Source organism: Dreissena polymorpha, chromosome 7, assembly GCF_020536995.1.
Source record: "Dreissena polymorpha isolate Duluth1 chromosome 7, UMN_Dpol_1.0, whole genome shotgun sequence".
In the NCBI taxonomy this organism is placed as follows: Eukaryota; Metazoa; Mollusca; class Bivalvia; order Myida; family Dreissenidae; genus Dreissena; species Dreissena polymorpha.
The window spans coordinates 90,678,501-90,703,509 of record NC_068361.1 but is presented as its reverse complement, the minus strand read 5'-3'; the positions used below and the strand labels follow the sequence as shown (position 1 = coordinate 90,703,509).

Sequence of the window (25,009 nt, the reverse complement as noted above, 5' to 3'; positions counted from 1 at the left end):
TGACATAGTTATGGCCAGGACAAGCTCATTTATGGCCATTTTTGACCTTTGAACTCAAAGTGTGACCTTGACCTTGGAGATATCGACGTAATTATTTCGCGCGACACACCGTCCAATGATGGTGAACAAATGTGCCAAATGATTTTAAAATCTGACGATGAACGACATAGTTATGGCTCGGACAAGCTCATTTATGGCCATTTTTGACCTTTGAACTCAAAGTGTGACCTTGACCTTGGAGATATCGACGTAATTATTTCGCGCGACACACCGTCCAATGATGGTGAACAAATGTGCCAAATGATTTTAAAATCTGACAATGAACGACATAGTTATGGCCCGGACAAGCTTATTCCGCCAGCCCGCCAGCCACCCAGCCCGCCAGCCAGCCCGCCCGCATTCGCCAATCTAATAACCAGTTTTTTCCTTCGGAAAACCTGGTTAAAAATTCAACAAGAGGGCATCAAAGGCCCAACGTCTTTCACCTGAGATACAAAGGAACTGACCTGTTCTGTGCAGCCCAAGATATTATAAGAACAAATATTTTTACCAAGTTTCATAAGAGTGAACTATAAATGTAACTTTTAGAGTGCTAACAAGGTTTTACTTTAGCCATACACGGATAAATTCCCTGCCCCCTGGCGGCCATGTTTTTCAACAGACCAGAACCATTTTCGAACTCATCCAAGATATCATAAGAACAAATGTTCTGACCAAGTGCCATGAAGATATGACAATAAATGTGACTTTGAGTGTGTTAACAAGTTTGTACTACAGCAATATAAGGAAAAATCCCTGACCCTTGGTGGCCATGTTTTTCAACCAAGCAGAACCATTTTTTAACTCGTCCAAAATATGATTGAGACAAATCTTCTGACCAAGTTTCATGATAATCGGACAATAAATGTGTCCTCTACAGCGTTAACAAGGTTTTACTATAGCCATATTAGGAAATTTTCCCCGCCCCCTGGTGGCTATGCTTTTCAACAGACCAAAACCATTTTCAAACTCATCCAAGATATCATTAGAACATATGTTCTGACCAAGTTTCATGAAGATTGGACTATAAATGTAACTTTTTGTGTTAACAATTCTTTACTAAAGCCATCTTAGGAAAAATGTTCCCGCCACTGGTGGCCATGTTTTTCAACCAACTGGAACCATTTTTTTCAAACTTGTCCAAGATATCATTAGGAAAAATCTTCTTACAAAGTTTCATGAAGATAGGACAATAAATGTGGCCCCTAGAGTGTTAATTAGGTTTAACTATAGCCATATAAGGAAAAATTCCCTGTCCCTGGCGGGCAAGTTTTTCAAGCAACTTTAACCATTTTTGAACTCTTCCAAGATAACATTAGGACAGACCTTCTTAAACTTAAAATGAGCTAAGTTTTGTGAAAATGAGCTAATCTTAGTGAATATGGGCACAGATTGAAGCATAAGAGCACAGATTGGTGAATATGGGCAGTTATTGATGAATATGGACACAGACTGGTGAAAAAGGGTATATGTGAGTAGATATGGGCACAGATTGGTAAATATGACCACAGATTGGAGAATGGGCACATGTGGATGAATATGGCGAATATTGTAGAATATGAGCATATATTGATGAATATGATCACAGATTGGTAAATGTATACAGATTGTTTAATATGGGTACATATCAATAATAGAGACATCTTAATGAATACGGGTACAGATTTGTGAATATTTGTTCAGATTGGTGAATATGGGCATATAATATCTAACGCCGCCATTACGTTAATATTCGACTGCTGCTACCCAGTCGTATATTTATGTATGACACTTATGTAATCTTATTTTACGATTTGCTTGATAAAACGTGATTTCACTGAAACATCGTAATTTATGTAAATCGTAATTTACAACTAGTCGTAAATCGTTGATGAAACGGCCCCCTGATTGGTGAATATGGGCATATATTAGACCAGATTGGATAATAAAGGTCAAGGATAGTTAATAAGGGCTCATGTTGGTGCGTAATGGCCAAGGTTGGTAAATGTAAGTTATGCAAGTGACTACAGTTCAACTTAGGTACAGATGCCAGTCATAGGAAGTTGTCAAATTGGTTGCTGTAGGAAGATGTCTCCTACAGTCAGGTGAACGCTCCTAAGATGGTTGGACAGCTAATAGTATCATTCGCATTCAAAGAAACAAACAACAAGACCTTAGAAAATTTTCTTTGTACACAATCATCACACAGACATAGGCCACAGTTTGTAAATTAGGGCCGCATTAAGTGAATAAAACAAAGAAGGCCACAGTATGTGAATAAAGGTCAAAGTTAGTGATTAAGGGCCACAGTTAGTTATAAAGCGCAGACAGTTAGTAAATAAGGCCTACAGTAAGTGAATAAGGGCCACAGTTGGTGGATAAAGGCCATACTTTGTGACTATAGGCCAAATTTTTTAAATTAGGGTCACAGTTAGTGAATAAGGGCCACAGTTTCATGACTACGGGCCACAGTTTGATGAATAAGGGCTACAGTTTGATTACTAAGGGCCACAGTTTGTGAATAAGGGCCACAGTTGGTATATAAGGGCCATACTTTGTGACTAAGGGCCACAGTACTTGACTAAGGGCCAACTTACCTTCTGCAAAGCGTCCTGCTCCTCCCTCTGTCTCACCAGCAGTGTGTTGAACTCCTTCTTGGCATTCTTCAGGTCCTCATTCTCCTGTAGGCAGGCACTGCCATGGAAACGAATGAGTGATTTGTTTTTATTTGTTATTGTATTAATAATTGTTTATGGTCAAAGAACAGCTGTCATTTAACCTACGTATACTTTTCCTGGCCATATCTTAGCCAGGTCCTTCTACAGGCCAAAGATTTGAAAGAAAAAAGCACTGATTTAGAAGAGATTAAAACGTTCATAAAAGTGAAAAGTGTCCTCCATTATAAGCCTGTGCAGACTGCACAGGCTAATCTCGGATAACACTTTACATGCATTAAGCCCAGTTTTCCCAGAATGAGGCATATATATTTGTTTAGTCACATTACAGCTGTCAGTTCACCTACTCACATTTTACCTGGCATATCTTAGTTGATCTAAGGGCCCAGGCTAGTTAACCAAATACAGCCCAGTGATGGGTGCACTACGCCTCACTTATATCAGTTAACTGAAACTACCCTACTCAGCTATGGAGGAGAATGACATAGAATTCATTTTCTGACCAATCTCCAAACAAGTTAAGTGGTCAAAGAACTCAATACAATTGTTAGTCCTGAGCTTTTAGTTTTGAACAAACTGATATATTTTACAAACTATTTCATTCACACTGATTTCTTATTTAGCTCAGAGTTTATGTCAATCACACAAATCACTCGAATTGCCCAGATAGATCACAAACTGTCTAAACCTCAACTTTTTCTGGCAAAGCATTATGCCACCAGTCTCCAATAAAGCTAACAATGTATGTCAATTACACCAAAAACCTGAAGAAAATATTTTCTCACCTCAGTTGCACTAGTTTTTGGTAGCGATGGCTTTCTTGTTCATTGTTTAACTTCCTGTTCTCCCTCTCAAGCAGCTTTATGGACACCTGCAGATCTCGAATCCTGAGATCGCGCTCCTGCAGTTGCTCGCGCTAAAATTCGTTACCATGGGTTACATATAAATGATAAACAAATATTCCAGGAACAGGCTATGACACACCAAAGTCAAAAATACCTACATCACTTCACCATCCTTAAGCGCTCAGCTGAGTTAACAGACACCAACTGTTGAAGACTTCACCTTGAGATCTTGTTTTTGACCACTTTTTACCCAGATTCAAACATGATCTTCATAATTTAACAATATTAATTCTGACTATGGTTCATCAAGACTGAGTCATAAATGTGGTTATTAGAGTGGTACATGTATTAAGGTATTTCTAACATTCGTGACCTAGTTTATGGACAAGTAACCCATATTCAAACTTGTCCAAGATATTCTCCAGATAAACATTCTGGCCAAGTTGCATCAAGATTGGGCAACTTATCTGGCCCTCTAAGCTTATCATAATAGCTTATCTTGAGCAATGCGTGCTCAGTTTATTAAACAAGAGCTGTCAGATGACAGCGCGCTCGACTAGTCGACTGCTTGACAGTAAGCCATCATGGAGAGAGGGGGGGGGGGGGGGGGGTGGGGGGGGTATAATGTGGGTGTGTGGTCATTTAATAGATGATCTTTCAAAAATTAGGAAAAATTAATTATTCTTATTTATTTTTTATTTTGGGGGGGGGGGGGGGGAAGGGGATTTGGGGGAGGGGGGCATGGAGGAATGTTTGGGTGGAGTGCATTGTGGTATGTCAGGTAAATGTTGTTTTGTCAAAGTTTGAATCAAATGTGATCATAAATTAAGAAGTTATGGCAATTTAAGCAAAATGTTCAATTATCTAAGTATAAAAGGGGCCATAATTCTGTCAAAATGCTTGATACAGTTGTCTGCTCTTGTTTATATATTGGGATCATGTTGGTAAAGAAGGATGCAAAAAATGAAAGCAATATGTCAAAGGACATAGAAAATATTTGAGGTGGTACGCAAATTTTAACATAGATTTATCAATAATATGCATATTCTTAGTATTTAAGGGGCAATAATTCTGTCAAAATGCTTGAAACAGTTGTCTGCTCTTGTTTATAGATTGGGGTCATGTTGGTAAAGAAGTATGCAAAATATAAAAGCAATATGTCAAAGGACAAAGGAAATATTTGGGGTAGTACGCAAACTTTAACATTTGCACGCTTACATGAACGCTGATGCTGGGGTGAGTAGGATAGCTCCACTATATATATTTCATATATAATAGTCGAGCTAAAAATATTAAAATGAAGAATCTTGCTTCTGTAATCGGCAAATTAACTACTATTATGACTGTTAACAAGCGCTAAGAAAATATCACTGGCCAAGAATGCAGATATTGCGAATTCTTAACATGAACATTAATTTTATTGCTCAATTCTATCCAATTAGATTCAGTTGAAACCTTTCTAAGATTGTTCAGAAGCAATGTGCGCCAGTTTTTTATTTTTGCTAATAATGAAAACACGATATGCACAGTCATACCTTGGAGTGGTTCTGTTTCTTAAGCATTTTTTGCAATTTGACATATATTTAATATCCACTACGCCATGACTACATTTCAGGGGCCTATAGCTAATATGCTGCAGCAAATTTTCATTCAAGTTACCATGGAGTTATTCTGTTCCTCGAGAGTCTTGCTGTTGGCAATGTGACGTAGCAGACGTCTGTTCCTCTTGGCGTGCTGATCACGTCTGTGTCGCTCATACATCAACTGGTTGTGCATCAGCTTGAGCTGGGTACGCAGGATTGAGATCTCGTCAGCCGGGGGCATGCCTAGAACACCAACAGAAAGGTTTGTTGTTATATTTTGTATTCTGGGCAATATCTGTGCATGAAGCTTTGTGAAGCTTAAATATGTTCATTTATATTAGATATGAGTTCCCTTATAATTGTTTCTCTTATTTCCTTTTTATAATTGTTTTTCTTATTCTGTTAATTATTTTTGTAAGTATTTAAACCCCTAATCCCTTATGTCATGATACTAATATAAATTGTGAAAGGTATCAAACCAATTGTGGGGGACAATAAAAGTTATAAAAGTCCCTTTCTGCGCCGCTTTGCATTTTTTTTTTACCTTTGACCTTGAAGGATGACCTTGACCTTCCACCACTCAAAATGTGCAGCTCCATGAGATACACATGCATGCCGAATATGAAGTTGCTATCTTCAATATTGCAAAAATTATGGCAAATGTTAAATTTTACCAAACCAACAGACCAACAGACAGGGCAAAAACAATATGTCCCCCACCATAGACCTTACAAATCAATAGTTATTTATAGACGCTGTGGATTTGCTTTAAATAAAAGTACATCTCTTTTATTGTGCTCCGTAAGTCATTCATCTATCCAAACAAACACTAAAATACAGTGTAAACATAGTCAATGATATTACACCTTTGAAAACTGTGAACTGTGGAAATAATTCAGAAACAAGAGGGCCAAGATGGCCCTAGTTCGCTCACCTGAGAGGAGTCGGTTCATTCAATCTTTACCAAATGTCAAACTTGACCTAGATATTGTCCAGACAAACATCCTGGTCAAGTTTTATCATTTTTTCATCTGCGAGTCATGATCAATGTACATATGAAGTTTCATAATCCTTGGCTTAAGCATTCTTGAGTTATCATCCGGAAACCATTTTTCTAAGTTGAGTCAACATGACCTTAAAAGCCATTGTGTGAATACGTTTTTTGGCAGTGTGACCTTGACTTTTGACCTAGTGACCTGATAAATAGGGGTCATCTGAGAGACATGATCAATATACCTATGAAGTTTCATGAACCTAGGCATAAGCGTTCTTGTGTTATCATCCAGAAGCCATTTTACTATTTCAGGTCACCGTGACCTTGACTTTTGACCTAGTGACCTGAAAATCAATAGGGGGCAGCTGCGAGTCATGATCAATGTATCTATGAAGTTTCATGATCCTAGGCATAATTATTCTTGAGTTATCATCCGGAAACCATTTTACTATTTCGGGTCATCGTGACCTTTACCCTTTAACCTAGTGACCAGAAAATCAATAGGGGTCATCTGCGAGTCATGATCAATGTACCTATGAAGTTTCATGATCCTTGGCATAAGCGCTCTTGAGTTATCATCCAGAAACCATCTGGTGGACGGACGGACCGACATGAGCAAAACAATATACCCCTCTTCTTCGAAAGGGGGGGGGGGCATAATGAGAAAACTGCCCCCCTCCCAGCAGCCATGTTATTCAACTGACTGGAACCATTTTTTAACTCTCGTATTAAGAAAACCAATGTTCTGAGCAAATTTCATGAAAATTGGGCCAAAAATGTGACTTCTACTGTGTTCATATGTTTTCACTATATACATATGGAAAAAAATGCCCCGTCCACTTGCGGCCATGTTTTTTTACCGATCCCGACCATTTTCAAACTCCTCCAAGATATCAATAAATTCAATGTTTGACCAACTTTCATGATGATTGGGAAAAAATTGTGACTTCTAGAGTGTTTACAAGGTTTTTCTATAGCCAAATAGGGAAAACTGCTACTATATACAAATGCCTCGCCCACTGGTGGCCATGTTTTTTCACCTATCTCGACCATTTTCGAACTCGTCCGAAACATCAATTGAATCAATGTTTTGACCAACTTTCATAATAATTGGGCAAAAATTGTGACTTCTAGAGTGTTTACAAGGTTTCTCTATAGCCAAATAAGGAAAACTGCCCCGCCCACTGGCGGCCATATTTTTCAACGGATCGGAATCACTTTTGAACTCAACCAAGATATCATTAAGACAAACATTTTGACAAAGTTACATGAAGATTGGGCATGAAATGTGACTTCTACAGTGTTTACATGTTGTTTTCTTTTTTTGACCTAGTGACGTAGTTTTTGACCCGGCACAACCCAGTTTCAAACTCAGCCGAGATTTCATTGGGACAAAGCTTCTGACCAAGTTTCATGAAGATGGGACAAGAAATGTGGCCTTTAAAGTGTTTACGAGCAAATGTTTACGGACGGACGGACATACGACGGACAAAGACTGGTCACAAAAGCTCACCTGAGCGATCAGGTGAGTTAAAACAGTTCTGAGAAAGATCCATAAAGAGAGCAAAAGATATGACTTCTAGAGCGTTACCAAGGTTTCAATGTAGCCATATAAGGAAAATTGCCCAAACCCTTGTTGGCCTTTTTTTTTAATGAACAGCAACCATTTATGAACTAATCAAAGACATCATTCTTAGCAAGTTTCATCATGTTTTTCTAGAGTGTTCACAAGCTTTTTCTTTAATTTAACCTTGTAACCTAGTTCGAAGTTATGTGACCCAGTTTTGAACTGGACAGAGATTATCATTGGAACAAATACTCTGAGTTGCATGCAAATTGGGGGCCTCAAGAGGGTAAATAAGGTTTATGTTGACGACACAAGACACATCACAAACAAAGACAATCACAAAACACAGCACAGCATGTTCATGTTGTGCTCAGATGAGCTAAAAAAATCATGAGATTTAAAGCACCATTCGCATATTAAAAACAAGTATTCTGTTTGAGGTAAGTTGGTTGGATTAACATCAAATGCAGACCCACCCCCAAAGTGTGTCCAGTTGACGTCCTGTGTGCTGGGCATGGGTATCCTACTGAGCTCCTTGGCGTGGATATCATGTCCCAGCTGTAGGTGGCGGTCCAGCAGCTCCGGGGGTGAGTACGTCAGGAAGAATGGCTCGGCATGATCTGGAAAAACAATAATGATTCTCCCTCTGGGAATACGGGGCTTAATGCATGTGCCTATAGAGTCCTCTCAAATAAGCCTATGCAGTTTACACAGGCTTATCAAAGGAGACACTTTTCCGCTTTTTTAGAAAAAAAATCTTTTTGAAGCAGGCCTCTTATAAATGAAAATCCAGTCCAGGCGGAATGTGTCGTCCCTGATAAGCTTGTGTGGAATGCACCTGCCAATATGGGACAAAACTTAATGCACATGTATGACATACTTAATATATGACATGTTTAATTTATGGCATATTGAATATATGACATTTAATGGTTACATATTAAATGCATGACATGTTTAATGTTTCAATTTATTCCCTTTACAAATATCGTACAACAAGAACAAAAATATAAAGCAATTACCCTGGGGATTTTCCGTTACGTTTCCCTTGCACTTTGCACAAGTATTTGATGCAGAGATGTTGAGCACATCCCGTAACACTTGCAGCATACTTCTCTCCTCAGCTGTCCTTGGATGGGAGGACCCTTGGGCCCGGTCAGCAAACACGGGGCACTGAGGGACTACACCCACCCCCATATCACCGAACTTAGTGGTTGTCATAGTCACCGTGGTCTCTTGTCGGACGTTCACACATACTGTCGTACTCGTGCCAGAAATCAACGAGATTTCCTTCAGATCCGCTGGCTGCTTCGCAAAGCTGTCCAAAATGATGGGCTTGATGACAGAGGGACCCATGTCGGACACTTCAAACTTACAAGGCTGAGTTTCGCCGCCTCGAGCGTCGGTTGACAGGCTCCTCACAACGTCCTCTTCCTCATCTTCGTCGTCTTCGTAAGTTGTGGTCACTTTTGGGAACTGGGGACAAGACCTTGACCTACTTTTGGAGCTGAATTTGGGTTTTGCAGGTTCCACGGTGTTTGTGGCTGTCAGACTGTTAAAGCGGATTCTGTTGACACTCTTCATGAATTTCTTCACGGATTCCGCAGTCAATGTAGGATGAGTGCCCTGTGAATTTGATGTTAGTTCCGACACCTCATCGTCATTCTCTTCTGCAATAGACATCATACATAATATAATCTTTGAGCCTCATTCTGGGAAAACAGGGCTTAATGCATGTGCGCAAAGTGTCGTCCCCAATTAGCTTTTGTAGTTCGCTTTTATGTTTTGGGTTCTTCCTAATCAAAATTTCATTAAACTCCTTTAAGGCTGCTGATAAAGTTTTTTACTGACTCTAATTTTTTTAAACACATTTGCAATGGATGAGGTTTCCATGGCGCAGCAGCTATGATGTCTGCTTAGCAACTGGGAGGTCACTGGTTTGATCCTAAATGTGGATCAACATCTCCCGATTTCCCCAAAAGACAGAAATTACTTGTTCTACCCAGCAAATAGACTCTAGATCGTTTCAATGAGCCTTAGGCTTGCAATTCAATCAAGCTAAAGTATATAGGTTTAAACTAATTGAAATGGGTATATAAAGAATAACAGGTTACTGCCTGATCATTTTGTAATATATCAGGCAAGGCTTAGAATAATATAACGGCGAGGCTTGCCAAGCCTCTACTTTATTCGTGCCCAGCCTGATATATTACAAAAAGATCAGGCAGTAACCTGTTTTTCTGTTTAACATACCACTACGTCCCAGAGATTTTAAAGAAATAATGAAAAAAATCCTCAAATGCTACAGTTTGAGTGGGAAAAAAAATGACTTTTGTAATTTGACGTGAGTATGCACGCTTAATATTTGTAAAAAATGTGTTTTGCTGTTTGTGTTGCATTTCGTGTTTAAAATATACATCTTGGTATCAAATTGTTGGCTTTGTTGAATCTGATTTGATTTTACTAAAACTAATTACTTTATAGTTGATTTTGAGTAATATGACCATTCGCCGCACATGACTGATATAAGAACTTTCTGTTGACCATGATAAAAAAAAATATATATCAGGCAACGTTATAGCAGGCAGATATCAATGCCGTGGTATGATAAAAACATAAGAAGATTCCCAACATAGCTGTTACCATCACTAATGCTAAGTCCCTCAATGACTTGTGACAGATTGTCAATGGAGACTGTGTCCAGTTGTGAAGATCCAGGGTCCAAAACAACTGCTACGTCTTCATGGTGCTTCATGGCTGCAGAGTAAACCAAAATGAACATAATTAATAGGAGGTTTCAGGACTAGTAGGTAGGACAGAAATACAACACAGAATATGTATAATTAACTACCATATCATAAAGGAACTGCCACCAAAAAAACTAAACTAAAAAGTTTATTATTCTGCAAAAACTACTCACAGACAAAAATCCTTCCTTAATAATCATCTACACATTAAGATCTTTTAATGATGAAAGTTTGAACAAAATGCATCCAGTAACTAAGAGGTGTTGAAAATACGAGCTTCTGGGGTCTTATTCCAGAAGCATCTTAAGTTAAATTTTATTCTTATCCTTAAATTGGGAAATTTTCTTAAGTGTTTCATTTCATATTGCAATAGATTGGCCTCAAGATATACATTGAAATAACATCATTATGCCAATGTTATTTTAGGAATACCAAACAAACATGTGTTTCCTTATTAAGTAAAGAAGTACAAAACATTGTAATTTTGAACTTAAGTGAAATTATTTAAGAAATGACTTTAGATGTTTCTGGAATACGACCCCTGGGCTACAAAAAGCAAAATGGTCATCATTCTTCCAATATACGTAACAGTTCACATACCTTCCTTTAGGTTCATCTACACATAAAGGTGATTCAACTGTAATAGACTGAGTGAGATCCACCCAGTTGTTAAACAGGAGTTGCAAACACAAGCTAGGGGCAATCAATAGAATGGAAAATTCCTTTTATACTTTACCAAGTTTTGTCATTTAATTGCATGAACAATAAACATAAAAGACATTGGTTACCTGCACCATCTTCCTGACTAGACTGGTTTGGCAAGGGCTGGGATCCCGTATCCACTTCCTGTGACTGGTTCACACTGTACGTGACCTGGGAACCAGACCGCAGACTGTCCTCCAGAAATGTAAGCGAACTGCACCTGGACGTGGCCTTGGAACTCTCAGCCGTATTCGGGCCACTGTTTTGTGCTTTCGAATCAGAGCCCAATGCTTTTGCGTCCAGTATTGGCTTAAGCGTCTCAACCCGTGATTCCTTAATCTTTGCCAAATGTTGCTTGGTCATTTCTTCACTCAATTCATGATCAAACTGCAATTCCCGCGCGGCATGTAGAACTGGGAAGGTTTTTGCACCGAGAGGCGGAGTGTTGATGAATTCGGTTCTAAGAGGGGACGGAGGTACGCTTGGGATGTGACTAGAGGGGGTCAGTAAGGGAACCGCATGATTAGTGGAGAATTCGCAGCTAAGGCGCTTTGGGTCCAAGGATTTTGTCTGTGGTATCCCTCGGCTGTTGGTGCGAACCTGCCGTTGATGAAGAAGAAATGTAAGACTTAGGAGCTCAAAAACTTTTGTAAAGAAATTTTAATGAGAAACAAGAGATGTGTTTGTAAGAAACACAATGCCCCCTACTGCGCTCGCTTTGATTCATTTTTTTTTATTATATCCCTTTAAAAAATATTACTTCCCTTGTGAAAATGATCTGTACCTGCCTTTTTTTTTTAACTTTGACCATGAAGGATGACCTCGACCTTTCACCACTTAAAATGTGCAGCTCCATGAGATATACATGCATGCCTAATATCAACTTGCTATCTTCAATATTGCAAAAGTTATGGCCAATGTTAAAGTTTTCGGACAGACGCACAGACGGACAGACAGTTCAACTGCTATATGCCACCCTACCGGGGGCATAAAAAGGATGATCTAAATATTAAAAGACTGATATTTGCTATGAATCATAGAAATGCTAATTATTCTTTACATATTGGTCACTTTTATACATAATATTTAAACATGAATTTTGGGGTTGTAGGACTGCAATGAAGTGTTATCCCTGAAGGAAGTGTTGTTCCTAATTAGCCAGCAGGAAGTGTTATCCCTGATTAGCCAGCAGGACGTGTTATCCCTGATTAGCCAGCAGGAAGTGTTATCCCTGATAAGCCAGCAGGTAGTGTTGTTCCTAATTAGCCAGCAGAAAGTGGTGTTCCTAATTAGCCAGCAGGAAGTGTTATCCCTGCGTAATGCACATGTTTATCTGAGATGACACTTGACGCACATGCATTAGGCCCAGTTTTCCATAAACAAGGCTTAAATAAGCAAAAACCAGGCCTTCATGTACATACCCTTTCAACATCCTCACTTACAGGTGGAGTCTCAACTGGAGTGTTGACTGGTGTTAAAACTGCATTCACCAGGAGTGATGGACCTACTGTAAAACAGAAGTAAAATCGTTATCAATGGACTGGGAGTGTATTCTGTTCAAGCTCCTTCTATGCAAGAAGGGCCAAGTCTCATGACCATTCTAAATTGTTTAGCTAAATACAGACAAGAGGCCCATTAGGGCCTAAATTGCTCCACTGCTATAAACACTGTGCACGTTTGGAAAGAATAAGATGGAAACTGTGTACTTAATTGCGCAAACAAGGAGAATTTTCTCAAATTCAAGGGGAGATTATTGTGTACTTATTTCTCCGATGCTGCTCATATTCAATAGGGTTCAAGTCCTTATTGATATAAAGATACTGTGAAAATTTGGAAATAATTGGATGAAAACTATGGAATTAATTGCGTAAACAAGCGGGATTTCAAAATTTTCTCATATTCAAGGGGAAGTCATTCTGGACTTATCGCTTTGATGTTGCTCTTTTTAAACAAGGGTTGTTTGTAAAACAAGCCCCATATGGGCGTCAGTTGTAGTGGCAGCATTGTGTGAATACATTTATTGTCACTGTGACCTTGACCTTTGACCTAGTGATCTGAAAATCAATAGGGGTCATCTGCCAGTCATGATCAATGTACCTAAAGTTTATGATCCTAGGCCTTATTGTTCTTGAGTTATTATCGGGAAACCATTTTACTGTTTTGAGTCACTGTGACATTGACCTTTGACCTGAAAATTAATAGAGGTCATATGCCAGTCATGATCAATGTATCTATGAAGTTTCATGATCCTAGGCGTAAGCATTCTTGAGTTCTCATCTGGAAACCATTTTACTGTTTCGAGTCACTGCGACCTTTACCTTTGACCTAGTGACCTGAAAATCAATAGGGGTCGTCTGCCAGTCATGATCAATGCAACTATGAAGTTTCATGATCCTAAGCCTAAGCATTCTTGAGTTATCATCCGGAAACCATTTCACTATTTCGAGTCACTGTGACCTTGACCTTTGACCCAGTGACCTGAAAATCAAAAGGGTTCGAGTCCTCATTAATATAAAGACACTGAACAAGTTTGAAAAGAAGCGGATGAAAACTGTGGACTTTTTCGGAAAAACAAGAAAAGTCTAATGCACGCACACACACACAGACACCATGCTATCCCATAAGCTTTTCTGCCTTTGGAAATAAAGCTAAAAATGAGATTTGAGGTCCACTCAACTGAGTATTGATAATATCGGTCAGGGCATGAACATTTTTAAATCTCAGCTATAAGAATATGCACATATTCCTCCTCTAGCTCAGTGTTAAGTGAGACTCAAAACTCAAAAAAACTTAAGTGAACACCACATTCAGCATGATGGTAAAATACATTTTAACAAGAAATGTGTTTGTCTGAAACACAATGTCCCCTACTGCGCCGCTTTGATTTATTCATTGATTTTTATCATTTGGCAGGTACCAATAATTATCTCCCTTTCAAGCTTATTGGATTTGTTGTTTTGACCTTTGACCTTGAAGGATGACCTTGACCTTTCACCACTCAAAATGTGCAGCTCCATCAGATATACATGCATGCCAAATATCAAATTGCTATCTGAAGGGACATAGAAGTTATGAGCATTTTTCGAAACCTAAATGCAGAAACCTTAACACAAAGTGTGACGGAAAGACGGACGGACAGACTATATGCCCTCCTCTGGGAGCATAAAAATTGAGAAAAAACTCCAAGCTGATTTGGAACATTGATTAAGCTTAAGTATGTAAATCATATTAGTCCAAGAACCAAATGGCCTATGGTACACTATGTGTGAGCTCAAAATTATGCATGCGTCTGTACATTTGAAGAATTGTGTGTAACTAGTCCTCATGAATGGGGGTTTTCATGTAATATGGACACAGTTGTAGTTATGGACACCGTATATATATAATAGTATAAGATACAAGATCGGTTTTATTTTTTTAACTCTTTGGTTTTCCCCATCCCTATTCATGAGCATGGCAGTTTTACAAACAAAAATGTTCAATGTCTTTTTATTTTATTTAAGGATAATAAATGAATATTAAAAACTTAAACATCTTCATTACATGCATGATATTCATCAAATCCTGTCATTTCCCAAAATAAAAGATAAAGAACTTGATTCTTAAGCAGCACCCTGTACCTTTTCTACTCTCTCCTTTGCTGCATGCAAAACAACCTATGGCTACAGAACTCTTATTGGACACTTAAATCTCATATCTGGAACTAAATATACTGACAATAATTCTTAGTATACCGGTAACATTATCTTTTATAAACAACTAAGCATTTTCAAAATAAAACAAACAACAACACATTTTGGCAACCAGTTCATATTTCTATGCACGAGAATATTTTTTTCGACCTAAATTGTCAGCTCACCTTGTTGTGAAGTAGACTGCACCACAGTGGTCTCCATGGTGACAGCGGGAGCAGGCGTGGTCAGCTGAGAGCAAGGCGGGGTGGAGAGACCGATCACCTCCGAGGGGCTCCAGAAAGTGTTGGGAGGGGAGAGTCCGGGGCTCAGCTCTGGGCCAGTCAGGGCTGGTTGACAAAGAGGAGCTGTAGATATATAGGACAGGGGAAAGGGTTCAATAAGTGCCGTGCTCTGTTAAAAGGGGATTTAATACATGTGCATAAAGTGTTGTTACAGATAAGCCTGTGCAGTCAGCACAGGCTTATAAGGGCTGACACTTTTCGCTTTTAGGATATCCAGTTCCTGTGACTGGTTCCTTTCAAGAAAGTCTCCTCTTAGCAAAAATCAAGTTTAGGCAGAAAGTGTCGTCCCTGATTAGCCTATGCAGACTCACGGGCTAATCTGGGACGACACTTTACACACATGCATTAAACCCCCTTTTAACAGAACATGGCCCATATAATATTGTTTTTTTTATTTGGAATTTCCATCTCTAAATAAAGATATGTAGTTATGGTCTACAGGGGATAGTGTGTTCAATATAGTTTGTTTGTTTGGATTTTCCTTCTCCCTATTCATTTAAATGTTCAAACTTTATTGAAAGTGGAGTTACATGGAGTGTTAATTACCATAATTAATGTGTTTTGGGACACTTGAAAAAAAAATCCCCAAAGTTAGTGTCCAAAAATTGAAGAGTCATTCTTACAATATACCTATTGCATTGATGTTTGGATATTCCTGTGAATAACATCACTTGCCAAACTAACAACGTTTGCTTGTTGGTAACACAACATGAAGTATTTATTGCTTTAAGATATGTTACCAATAAATTTTAAACCATATTTTTTTCTTTCTTTTTTACATAAACATACTCCAAGGTTGAACTTTGACCACTGTATACTAGGATAAGCATTTAAGATACATTATTATGAACTTGTAATTAAACAACTTCCACTTCTATATACTGTCCTTATTATGATTGAGTTCTTTGTTGTTGAAAAATTGTGTTTAACATCTGCAAATATAACTGAAGCAAAACTGTCACGCTTCAGATTTTTAGGGTGTGGGGATGGGGGTGCTATAAATCCTTTGATAATTCAATTATTGACAAGTAAATAAGCAATAAATAACTTTCAAAAGCAATCAGATTTTCATAACTGGGACTGATTGACAGCAAACAGCTGTTCAAGAAATGATACAAAACAAACAATACAAATGTAAAGCCACATGAGTGATGCATCACTGGATTTACACAAACAGAAGCAATCCTGAGAAAAAGAAACTGTCATTAATACTGGAGGAAAATCAGGGTGTCTGAATCTGAGTATAACAAGAGCACCGCATAACGGGTGGCACGCTCAGCTGCGAAAGCTTGTCAGAATATTTTTTTTAGGTCACAGTGACCTTGACCTTTGACCTTGATTAGTGACCCAAGAAGAGATGTGTGTTCGTCAGAAACACAATGCCCCCTACTGCGCCACTTTGAAATAAAAATTCTATTTACCATTTGGCAGGTATAGAAATCATCTCCCTTTAAAGCTTATTACTTCCCTTGAATTTTGTCCAATCAAACGGGGGGGGGGGGGGGTCTGTAGACAGTCAGACATCACTGACAACCAAGGCCTGTGGTTTATCAAAGAGATCATAGCCAGAGATCATCATGCATGTATGGACATAATGGACATAAGTCCACAGGTATGTAATGAACACTACTATTAACAACTAAGTATATGAAAGAAATGAAAATTATATCATTTAAAAAAAACTTTGACAAATCAATCATTTGAGCTATAAATAATCAAAATAATAAATCTGTATAGTAACTGTGAAAAGAACTTCAATTCTTGGTAAGAAAATATATAATATGAGATTTATATTTATATAAATTACTTCCCTTGAAAATAATTGTCTCTAACAAATCTCTATTTTTCGCAGCAAATAATTACAAGCCACTACCGTGATTGTAGATTCACCGTTCAAAATGTGCAGCTCCATAAGATACACATGCATGCCAAATATATAAAGTGGCTATGTTCAATTTTGAATAATTATTTCCCTTTAAAGCTTATTACTTCCCTTAAATGTGTTTTTTATACCGTAGACCTTGAAGGATGACCTTGACATTGACCTTTTACCACAATGTGTTTGTCAGAAACACAATGCCACCTACTGCGCCGCTTTGATTTATTTAACAAAAATATATACCTGGGCAGGTCAGATAACTATGTCCATTTATAGCTTATTACTTCCCTTGACTTTGTTTTTTCGACCCTAGACCTTGATAGATGATGTTCACCTTGAAATTGTACCACTCAAAATGTGCAGCTCCATTAGATACACATGCATGGCAAATATAAGATTGCTATCTTCAATATTTAAAAAGTTATGGCCAATGTTAAGGTTTTAGCACGACACCTACGGCGGGAGCAGACCGCTAATCTATTTTTCTTTTTAAAGGTGAAGGGAACTATCTCAATACTTCAATAAAAAAATATGGATGGGTGGGGTGGAGAGGGGGGTATAGTGTGGGGGTGTGGTCATTTATTACATTATCTTCCAAAAATAAGAAATAAAAATGTAAAAACAAAATAAAAATTTTTTTTATTTTTTTTGGGGGGGGGGGGGGGGGGGGAGGGATTCTTGGGTGGGATAGTTGGATGGTCTTTCAAAAATGAAATAATAAAAATAAATATTTTTTGTTTTTTAACCGTTTCCAAAAAAAAAAAATTGCGGGGGGGGGGGGGGGTGGGGGGGGTTGGGGGGGTCGGAGGGGGGGGGGGGTGGTATAATGTGAGGGTGTGGTAATTTATAAGATGATTTTTCAAAAAAAAATATAATGTTTTTTTGGGGGGGGGATTCAGGTGGGGGGCATGGGGGATGGTTTGGGTGGAGTCTATTGTAGTATGTCACGTAAGAGTTGTTTCGTCAAAGTATCAATCAAATCTTATCATAAATAACGAAGTCATGGCAATTTTTGCAAAATTTAATTACATGCATTTGACCTTGAGAGTCAAGGTCATTCAAAGGTCAAGGTAAAATTCAACTTTCCAGGTACAGTACCCTCATGATAGTATGAAAGTATTTGAAGTTTGAAAGCAATAGCCTTGATACTTTAGAAGTAAAGTAGATGTTAACACAAAATTTAACCATATATTCAAAGTTACTAAGTCAAAAAAGGGCCAGATTCCGTCAAAATGCAACTTGTTCTGTACAGTCCCCTTATGATAGTTTGTGAGTGTTTCAAGTCTGAAAGCAATAGCTATGATAGGAGTAAAGTGGCCCAAAACACAAAACTTAACGAAATTTTCAATTTTCTAGGTATAAAGGGGCCATAATTCTGTCAAAATGCCAGTCAGAGTTACATAACTTTGCCTGCACAATCCCCTTTTGATAGTTAGTGTTGCAAGTATGAAACAGCTTTGATACTTTAGGAATAAAGTGGACCTAAACACAAAACTTAACCAAATTTTCAATTTTCTAAGTATAAAAAGGGCACATAATTCTGTCAAAATGCATGCCAGAGTTATCTAACTTTGCCTGCCCAGTCCCCTCATGATAGTAAGTAAGTGTACCAAGTTTGAATGCAATAGCTTTGATGCTTAATGACAAAAGTGGACCTAAACACAAAACTTAACCAAATTTTCAATTTTCTAAGTATAAAAAGGGCACATAATTCTGTCAAAATGCATGCCAGAGTTATCTAACTTTGAATGCCCAGTCCCCTTATGATAGTTAGTAAGTTTACCAGTTTGAATGCAATAGCTTTGATACTTTATGACAAAAGTGGACCTAAACACAAAACTTAACCGGACGCCGACACTGACGCCGACGCCAAGGTGATGAGAATAGCTCTTTTTTTCCAAAAAATAGATGAGTTAAAAAATGAGACAGTTTCAGTAATTAACTTCCGGAGTTTAGGTAGAGGTGAATGAAAAGTCAAAACACAACTGATGACACATTTCAGACAAAATGCGGTCCCAAAAGCTCAGCCTTAGCATTGCACCTGTGAGATAACAATAAACAAACACCAAATCACGGATGACAGAGTAAACACTTCAAATCTTTTTACTCATGACAAAATGTTCACCTGTAATCGCTTGAACAGTGTCAGTGCTGTCCGGTAGGGGCCGCACAAAGAAATGTGAAGGGTTGGTCAAGACTGGACACTGTAGCTCCTCCCATGTCCCCTCTATAGGGTCCAGGGACATCTTGTTACACTCCACTATGATGTCATGGCATTCCTTCTTTTTCCATCTGAAAGATTAGGGAAAGGACCTATTTTAATTAACTCTTTCCCACTTAGATACGTATTTTCACGCATGTGTGGTCCCTTAGAAAGTTACATTTAATTAAATACCTTTCTTGCTAAATTCAAGTTTTAAAGGCTTCATTTCCAACAATTAGTTTACTGATGAGCAGCAAACAGCATAAAATCTACACAGACTGCGAGTTACCCACAGGCTGTTCTGGTTTTATGCTGTTTGCACACAGCCATTTGCACTTTGCTTGTTATGGGGAAAAGGATCAATTTTAATTAAAGGTTCATCCTGAAACTGAGAATGCGGGTACACATTTTTTAAATACTCAACAGTAACACTGTTTTTCACATTTTTTGTTTATAGTCTGCCAAAGTTCAATATAAAAATTGACCATCAGAGTACTCTATTGCAAGTTAAATTCTAAGAATTTGTACTATTTTAGTGGAAAAATATTAATTAAAAACTTTAATTCTAAATATGTTTCTCTTTAATTTTTGTATTTAATTTCCTTAATGTTTCTGAAAATTGCCTAAATGTTTCGTTTCTTTTGCCAACAAACTTTTTATTCCCTGATTTTTCTCCAATTTGTGCCACCAAACAAGAATTCCGTACTTTGTCAGTGATTTTTTAACAACGAAACACCAATTTCCTGATTTCAAATTAATCTGCATTTTTGTTAAGTTTTCCTGATGTTTCCATGCAGGCAATGTTTTCCCCACATTTCCCATTATGCAGTCAATGTTTTCCCGACATTTCCCGTTTTCCCCTGGAGTCATTTCTTTCCCCAAAGTTCCCATTTTCCCTTCAAGTAATGTTTCAACAGATTTCTCATTTTTTCTTCAGGCAAAGGGTTCCCACATTTCCCATTTATCCCTTAAAGTAATGTTTCACCACATTTCCAATCTTCCCTGCAAGTACCGTCTCCCCAGATTTCTACTTTTTCCCAGCAGGTAAAGTTTTCCCCACATAGATCATTTTTAACTGCAAGTAATGTTTTCTCACATTTCGTATTTTACCTTGAAGGTAATGTTTTCCATAAATACTTCCCATTTTCCCCAGCAGGCAATTTTTTCCCCACATTTCCCATTTTCACCTGCATGCAATGCTTCCCCTACATTTACCTGTTTCCCAGACAGGCAACGTTGCCCCCACATCTCCCTTTTTCCTCTGCAGATAATATTTACCCCACAATTCCCTTAGAGTAATAACCTCACCTCTGTGTTGAGGTCTCCTGCTCTTTGGTGCCTGTGATCAGATGGGGATGCAGACGGACACGCTCCAACATGCTCTGACAATGGAACAGGAAGTTCATGTAAGAAATGTTCTGTAGTCATGAATCAAATTATTAACCAGGTATAACAAAACTTGGTGTCCTAAAAAGTTGATATTTTGAAATGACAATGCATCATGTACCTACTATCTTTTAATGTATGTACCTAATGACACTTATGTGTTCAGGGCCCTCAATCTATTAAATCTGCCGCCGAAATTCGGCGGCAGTCCCCCACCTGAAAAGTATACTTTTTTCCCCTTTTGGGGGGAAATTTTTTTTTTTTTTTTTTTTTTTTTTTTTTTAATAGAAAGATGTGTCTCATGATTATTATATCTCAATTCTATTTCAATTTAATCTTTGCAAACATACTAAATTATGAAAAATGCAATGAATATAGTGCAAACATGTACAAATGTAATAATGAGAGAGTAAGTAAAAAAATCCCCCAAAAAGGGAAACGCCGCAAAAATCCCCCCTCCTAAGGGCTGCGGACCCATTCCCCCAAAGTAGTGTGAGGGCCCTGGTGTTAACAGTAATGTTATTACTGTTGGTTTCAATGGTTTGCCTTCATGCAATTCAGTAATCCCATACCAGTCAAAACCCTATCAAATAAAATAGACAGAAAGACAAACATGCTGGAAAGAGGGCAAACCTATATGATCCCCATTGGTGAAACCATTTGTGAACTAAAAAAAAAACAATTGTAAGATAAGTTGCCGATTTCAATACCATACCCAGCTCTAACATTTGCTAGAGTTTGGTCAAAGACCTTCAAAAATTGAACCTACGAAAGTTTCAGCCTTCCAAAAAAACAGTAACGGATGTTCCATCATGTAAGGAAAACACTTTCGAAGAAAATCTTACTTATTTTTCTTCTACATAAATACATATTTCTATGAATGAAAAAGCATTTCAGCTCTTCAAGACATAGGACTGACCTTCAATTAACCTGTAATTTATAGTAAACTTCAAGTTTAACAAGATGCGTTTGTGAAACACAATGTCCCCCTATATGACGTTTGACCTTGGAGGATGACCTTGACCTTGTGAAGGATGACCTTGACCTTGACCTTTTACCACTCAAAATGTGCAGCTCCATGAGATACACATGCATGCCAAATATCAAGTTGCTATCTTCAAAATTGTAAAAGTATTCATAAAATAAGCGATTTGGGCCACATATATTTGACCTCTGACCTTGAAGGATGACCTTGACCTTGACCTTTCACCACTCAAAATGTGCAGCTCCATGAGATACACATGCATGCCAAATATCAAGTTGCTATCTTCAATATTGCAAAAGTATTCATAAAATAAGCGATTTGGGCCACATATATTTGACCTCTGACCTTGAAGGATGACCTTGACCTTGACCTTTTACCACTCAAAATGTGCAGCTTCATGAGATAGACATGCATGCCAAATATCAAGTTGCTATCTTCAAAATTGCAAAAGTATTCATAAAATAAGCGATTTGGGCCACATATATTTGACCTCTGACCTTGAAGGATGACCTTGACCTTGACCTTTTACCACTCAAAATGTGCAGCTCCATGAGATACACATGCATGCCAAATATCAAGTTGCTATCTTCAATATTGCAAAAGTATTCATAAAATGAGCGATTTTGGGCACATATATTTGACCTCTGACCTTGAAGGATGACCTTGACCTTGACCTTTCACCACTCAAAATGTGCAGCTTCATGAGATACACATGCATGCCAAATATGAAGTTGCTATCTTCAATATAGCAAAAGTTATTGCAAAAAGTTAAAGTTGGGCCAAACAGACCAACAGACCAACAGACAGACAGGGCAAAAACAATATGTCCCCACTACTATAGTGGGGGACATAAAAAGTTCACAACTTCTGAATAATTAAAAATTCCAAGCATATATGCAAAACTTTCAGGAGCCAAAATATTCAGACTTCCAGTTCTCAATGAAAGCTTTGCCATACCTTGATGACTTCATCAAAGACTGCCACATTCTCCTTCTTAGAGTAATAGTGGCGTAGGTAGGTGAGGAAATTGTACGGGAACATGCCGTACAGCCGGTGGAACAGGGAGTACACCGCAATCTGAAGATGCAGCAGGAAGATGTCCGGGGCATTGCTCGCTGAAATACATACAGTCCCATCATTCCTCATAACTGTGAACATTCTTGAGGTTTCATATGCCATGCCTTAATCTTAACAAGGGACAAAATTGTCACAAAACCAGGTTTTCATTGTGAAAAAAAAATCTGATAAAGGGAGAAAACTCAAACTGAACTTTTGAAATGAACAAACAAAATTAACCCCCTTTGTAAGTTTGTTTTTTAAAAAAATCTATTTTTAGTTGTTGCGACCTTGACATTGGAGATATTGACGTGATTCTTTCGTGCGACACACCGTCCCATGATGGTGAACAAATGTGCCAAATGATTTTAAAATCTCACAATGAATGACATAGTTATGGCCAGGACAAGCTCATTTATGGCCATTTTTGACCTTTGAACTCAAAGTGTGACCTTGACCTTGGAGATATCGACGTAATTATTTCGCGCGACACACCGTCCAATGATGGTGAACAAATGTGCCAAATGAATTTAAAATCTGACAATGAACGACATAGTTATGGCCCGGACAAGCTTGTTCCGCCCGCCCGCCAGCCAGCCCGCCCGCATTCGCCAATCTAATAACCAGTTTTTTCCTTCAGAAAACCTGGTTAAAAAACCTGGTTAAAAATTTAAGCCATGAAAATTGATGACCATACACCATGCATCGTTGAAGATTACTGAAAATAAATTAATTTTGAATTTTTAATAAGCCTCAGAAAACTGTCAAGTGTTTTGTACTCTATTTTGGGAATGGGGCTGGGTCCTTTTGGATTGGTAAAAATCATGTTGCTTTGGCTGAAATTGTTGCTGTCTTTTTGCAAACAAATACTTAAAAATTTAGAATACAAATGATTTGCATAAATTAACGAAGGTTTAACTTATAGAGCTTGATGGCAGATGAACTAAATGTTGAGATTTATTTCATTTAAGAAAATATTTTTTGTTTTTGAAACCTTCATTTGAGAATTTTTTGGTCCCATTTGGGAAAAATATATTTAAAAAATCCATTGGGAATGGGTCCCCCTACAGGCCCCAAATTTGAACGGGAAAAAAAACGCTGACTGTTAATAATAAAAACAAATAAAATTACTTGAATCTACAGACTGAGGAAGAAAATCTCACGCAAAATGGATTGGCCTTTGTTTAGGCATAAGAGCTCATTGACCAATGAGAATGAAGAATCAAAGACATGTGCATGGTTTTGATTATTATTGCAATAGGGTGAGGTTCACTAAAATTGAGAAATCAATTATTATATGGGGCAAAATAATATTTTATCTAGTTTATTATTTCTAGCATTATATTAAATTAAAAGACAAACAAGGCCATAGGACTTTAGTCCCTCACCTGAGGCTATGGAGAACTTAACCGTTTTTGTGATGTTTCCAAATTCATGCTCAAACTTGGCCAAGATATCACAATGTTTTGGACAAGTTTCATCAAGCAATCAAACTACTAGTGTTCACTATGTTTGTACTAATATATGAGGAAACCTTCAAAACCATAGTTGTCGTGTTTTTGAACATACCGCAACCATTCAAACTCGGCAGAAATATCATTAAAGAAGTTATCCCAAACGTACAGAAGGAAAAAAGTAATCCCTACCGTGGGACACATTTTGAACCCAACGGCGTGATTTTTACTAACTTGGTAGAGGATCTCCACAGATGTTACATGCCAAATATCTAACCTCTGGGTCTTGCCATTTCAGGAGGATTTCACTTGTGTTTACTTACTACAATGTATTTACAAACACAGTTTTACGGGCCGTGATATTCTGTGTCAAATACACATAAAATGCCAGTCAGAACAGTATATTTGTTAGTTTGCGACCCATGGGACAATCATTTTGACGTATTGGTTCTCTTAATATCAACAAGAAACTCAGACAGACAACTGCAGTGCGTAATTTCCTAGAAGGATGTCTGAGTTGTCTTGCTTGTTGATTTATTGACCAATCTTGTTATTGCGCACCTGCTGTTGCTTAGTCCCGAAATGAGATAGCATTGCGTAAATGTGAGCTATTTATGTCGCTATAAAAGAAAAGCTAACTGAGGTTACGATAGCTTATTATCTGGCAAGCAAGATGTAACTATAAAAATAAATACAATCTTTAATTGTACAGGTGTGTGTTCAATCTCGGCTATTGTTTACGTAAATAATCGATAACTATACTTTTAACTAATTTACTTTGTCACAGCCAGCATATTTATTGGGACCCCCATTTTTATTGACAGGACCCCTGAAAATTATTGACTAGAGTCCTAGGGACCCCTGAAATTTGACATGAAAGTAAAACCTTGTACAAACAAGCAAATTCGTTGAATTGATATCCCCCGCCAATATGCTTCT

General features: G+C 37.9%; 1 protein-coding gene across 18 annotated transcripts in view; it reads right to left on the bottom strand.

Moving 5' to 3' along the window:
* Positions 1–25,009, bottom strand: part of LOC127837643 (hamartin-like) — a 318,472-nt gene that overhangs the window by 281,010 nt on the left and 12,453 nt on the right. For 17 of the 18 annotated variants that reach the window (XR_008029409.1, XR_008029412.1, XR_008029410.1 and 14 more), the window contains exons 6-17: positions 22,518–22,675; positions 20,498–20,571; positions 19,112–19,278; positions 14,991–15,170; positions 12,553–12,638; positions 11,218–11,731; positions 10,326–10,439; positions 8,705–9,352; positions 8,159–8,302; positions 5,198–5,364; positions 3,479–3,609; positions 2,616–2,712 (exon numbers count right to left, since the gene is read on the bottom strand). Coding sequence is in view for 13 of the 18 variants with exons in the window: in XM_052364886.1 (XP_052220846.1) it covers positions 2,616–2,712; positions 3,479–3,609; positions 5,198–5,364; positions 8,159–8,302; positions 8,705–9,352; positions 10,326–10,439; positions 11,218–11,731; positions 12,553–12,638; positions 14,991–15,170; positions 19,112–19,278; positions 20,498–20,571; positions 22,518–22,675 (2,480 nt within the window). In the remaining 5 variants the exon portion in view is untranslated. The remainder of the gene's footprint in view (positions 1–2,615; positions 2,713–3,478; positions 3,610–5,197; positions 5,365–8,158; positions 8,303–8,704; positions 9,353–10,325; positions 10,440–11,217; positions 11,732–12,552; positions 12,639–14,990; positions 15,171–19,111; positions 19,279–20,497; positions 20,572–22,517; positions 22,676–25,009) is intronic. The other variant, XM_052364890.1, reaches the window with a different exon arrangement.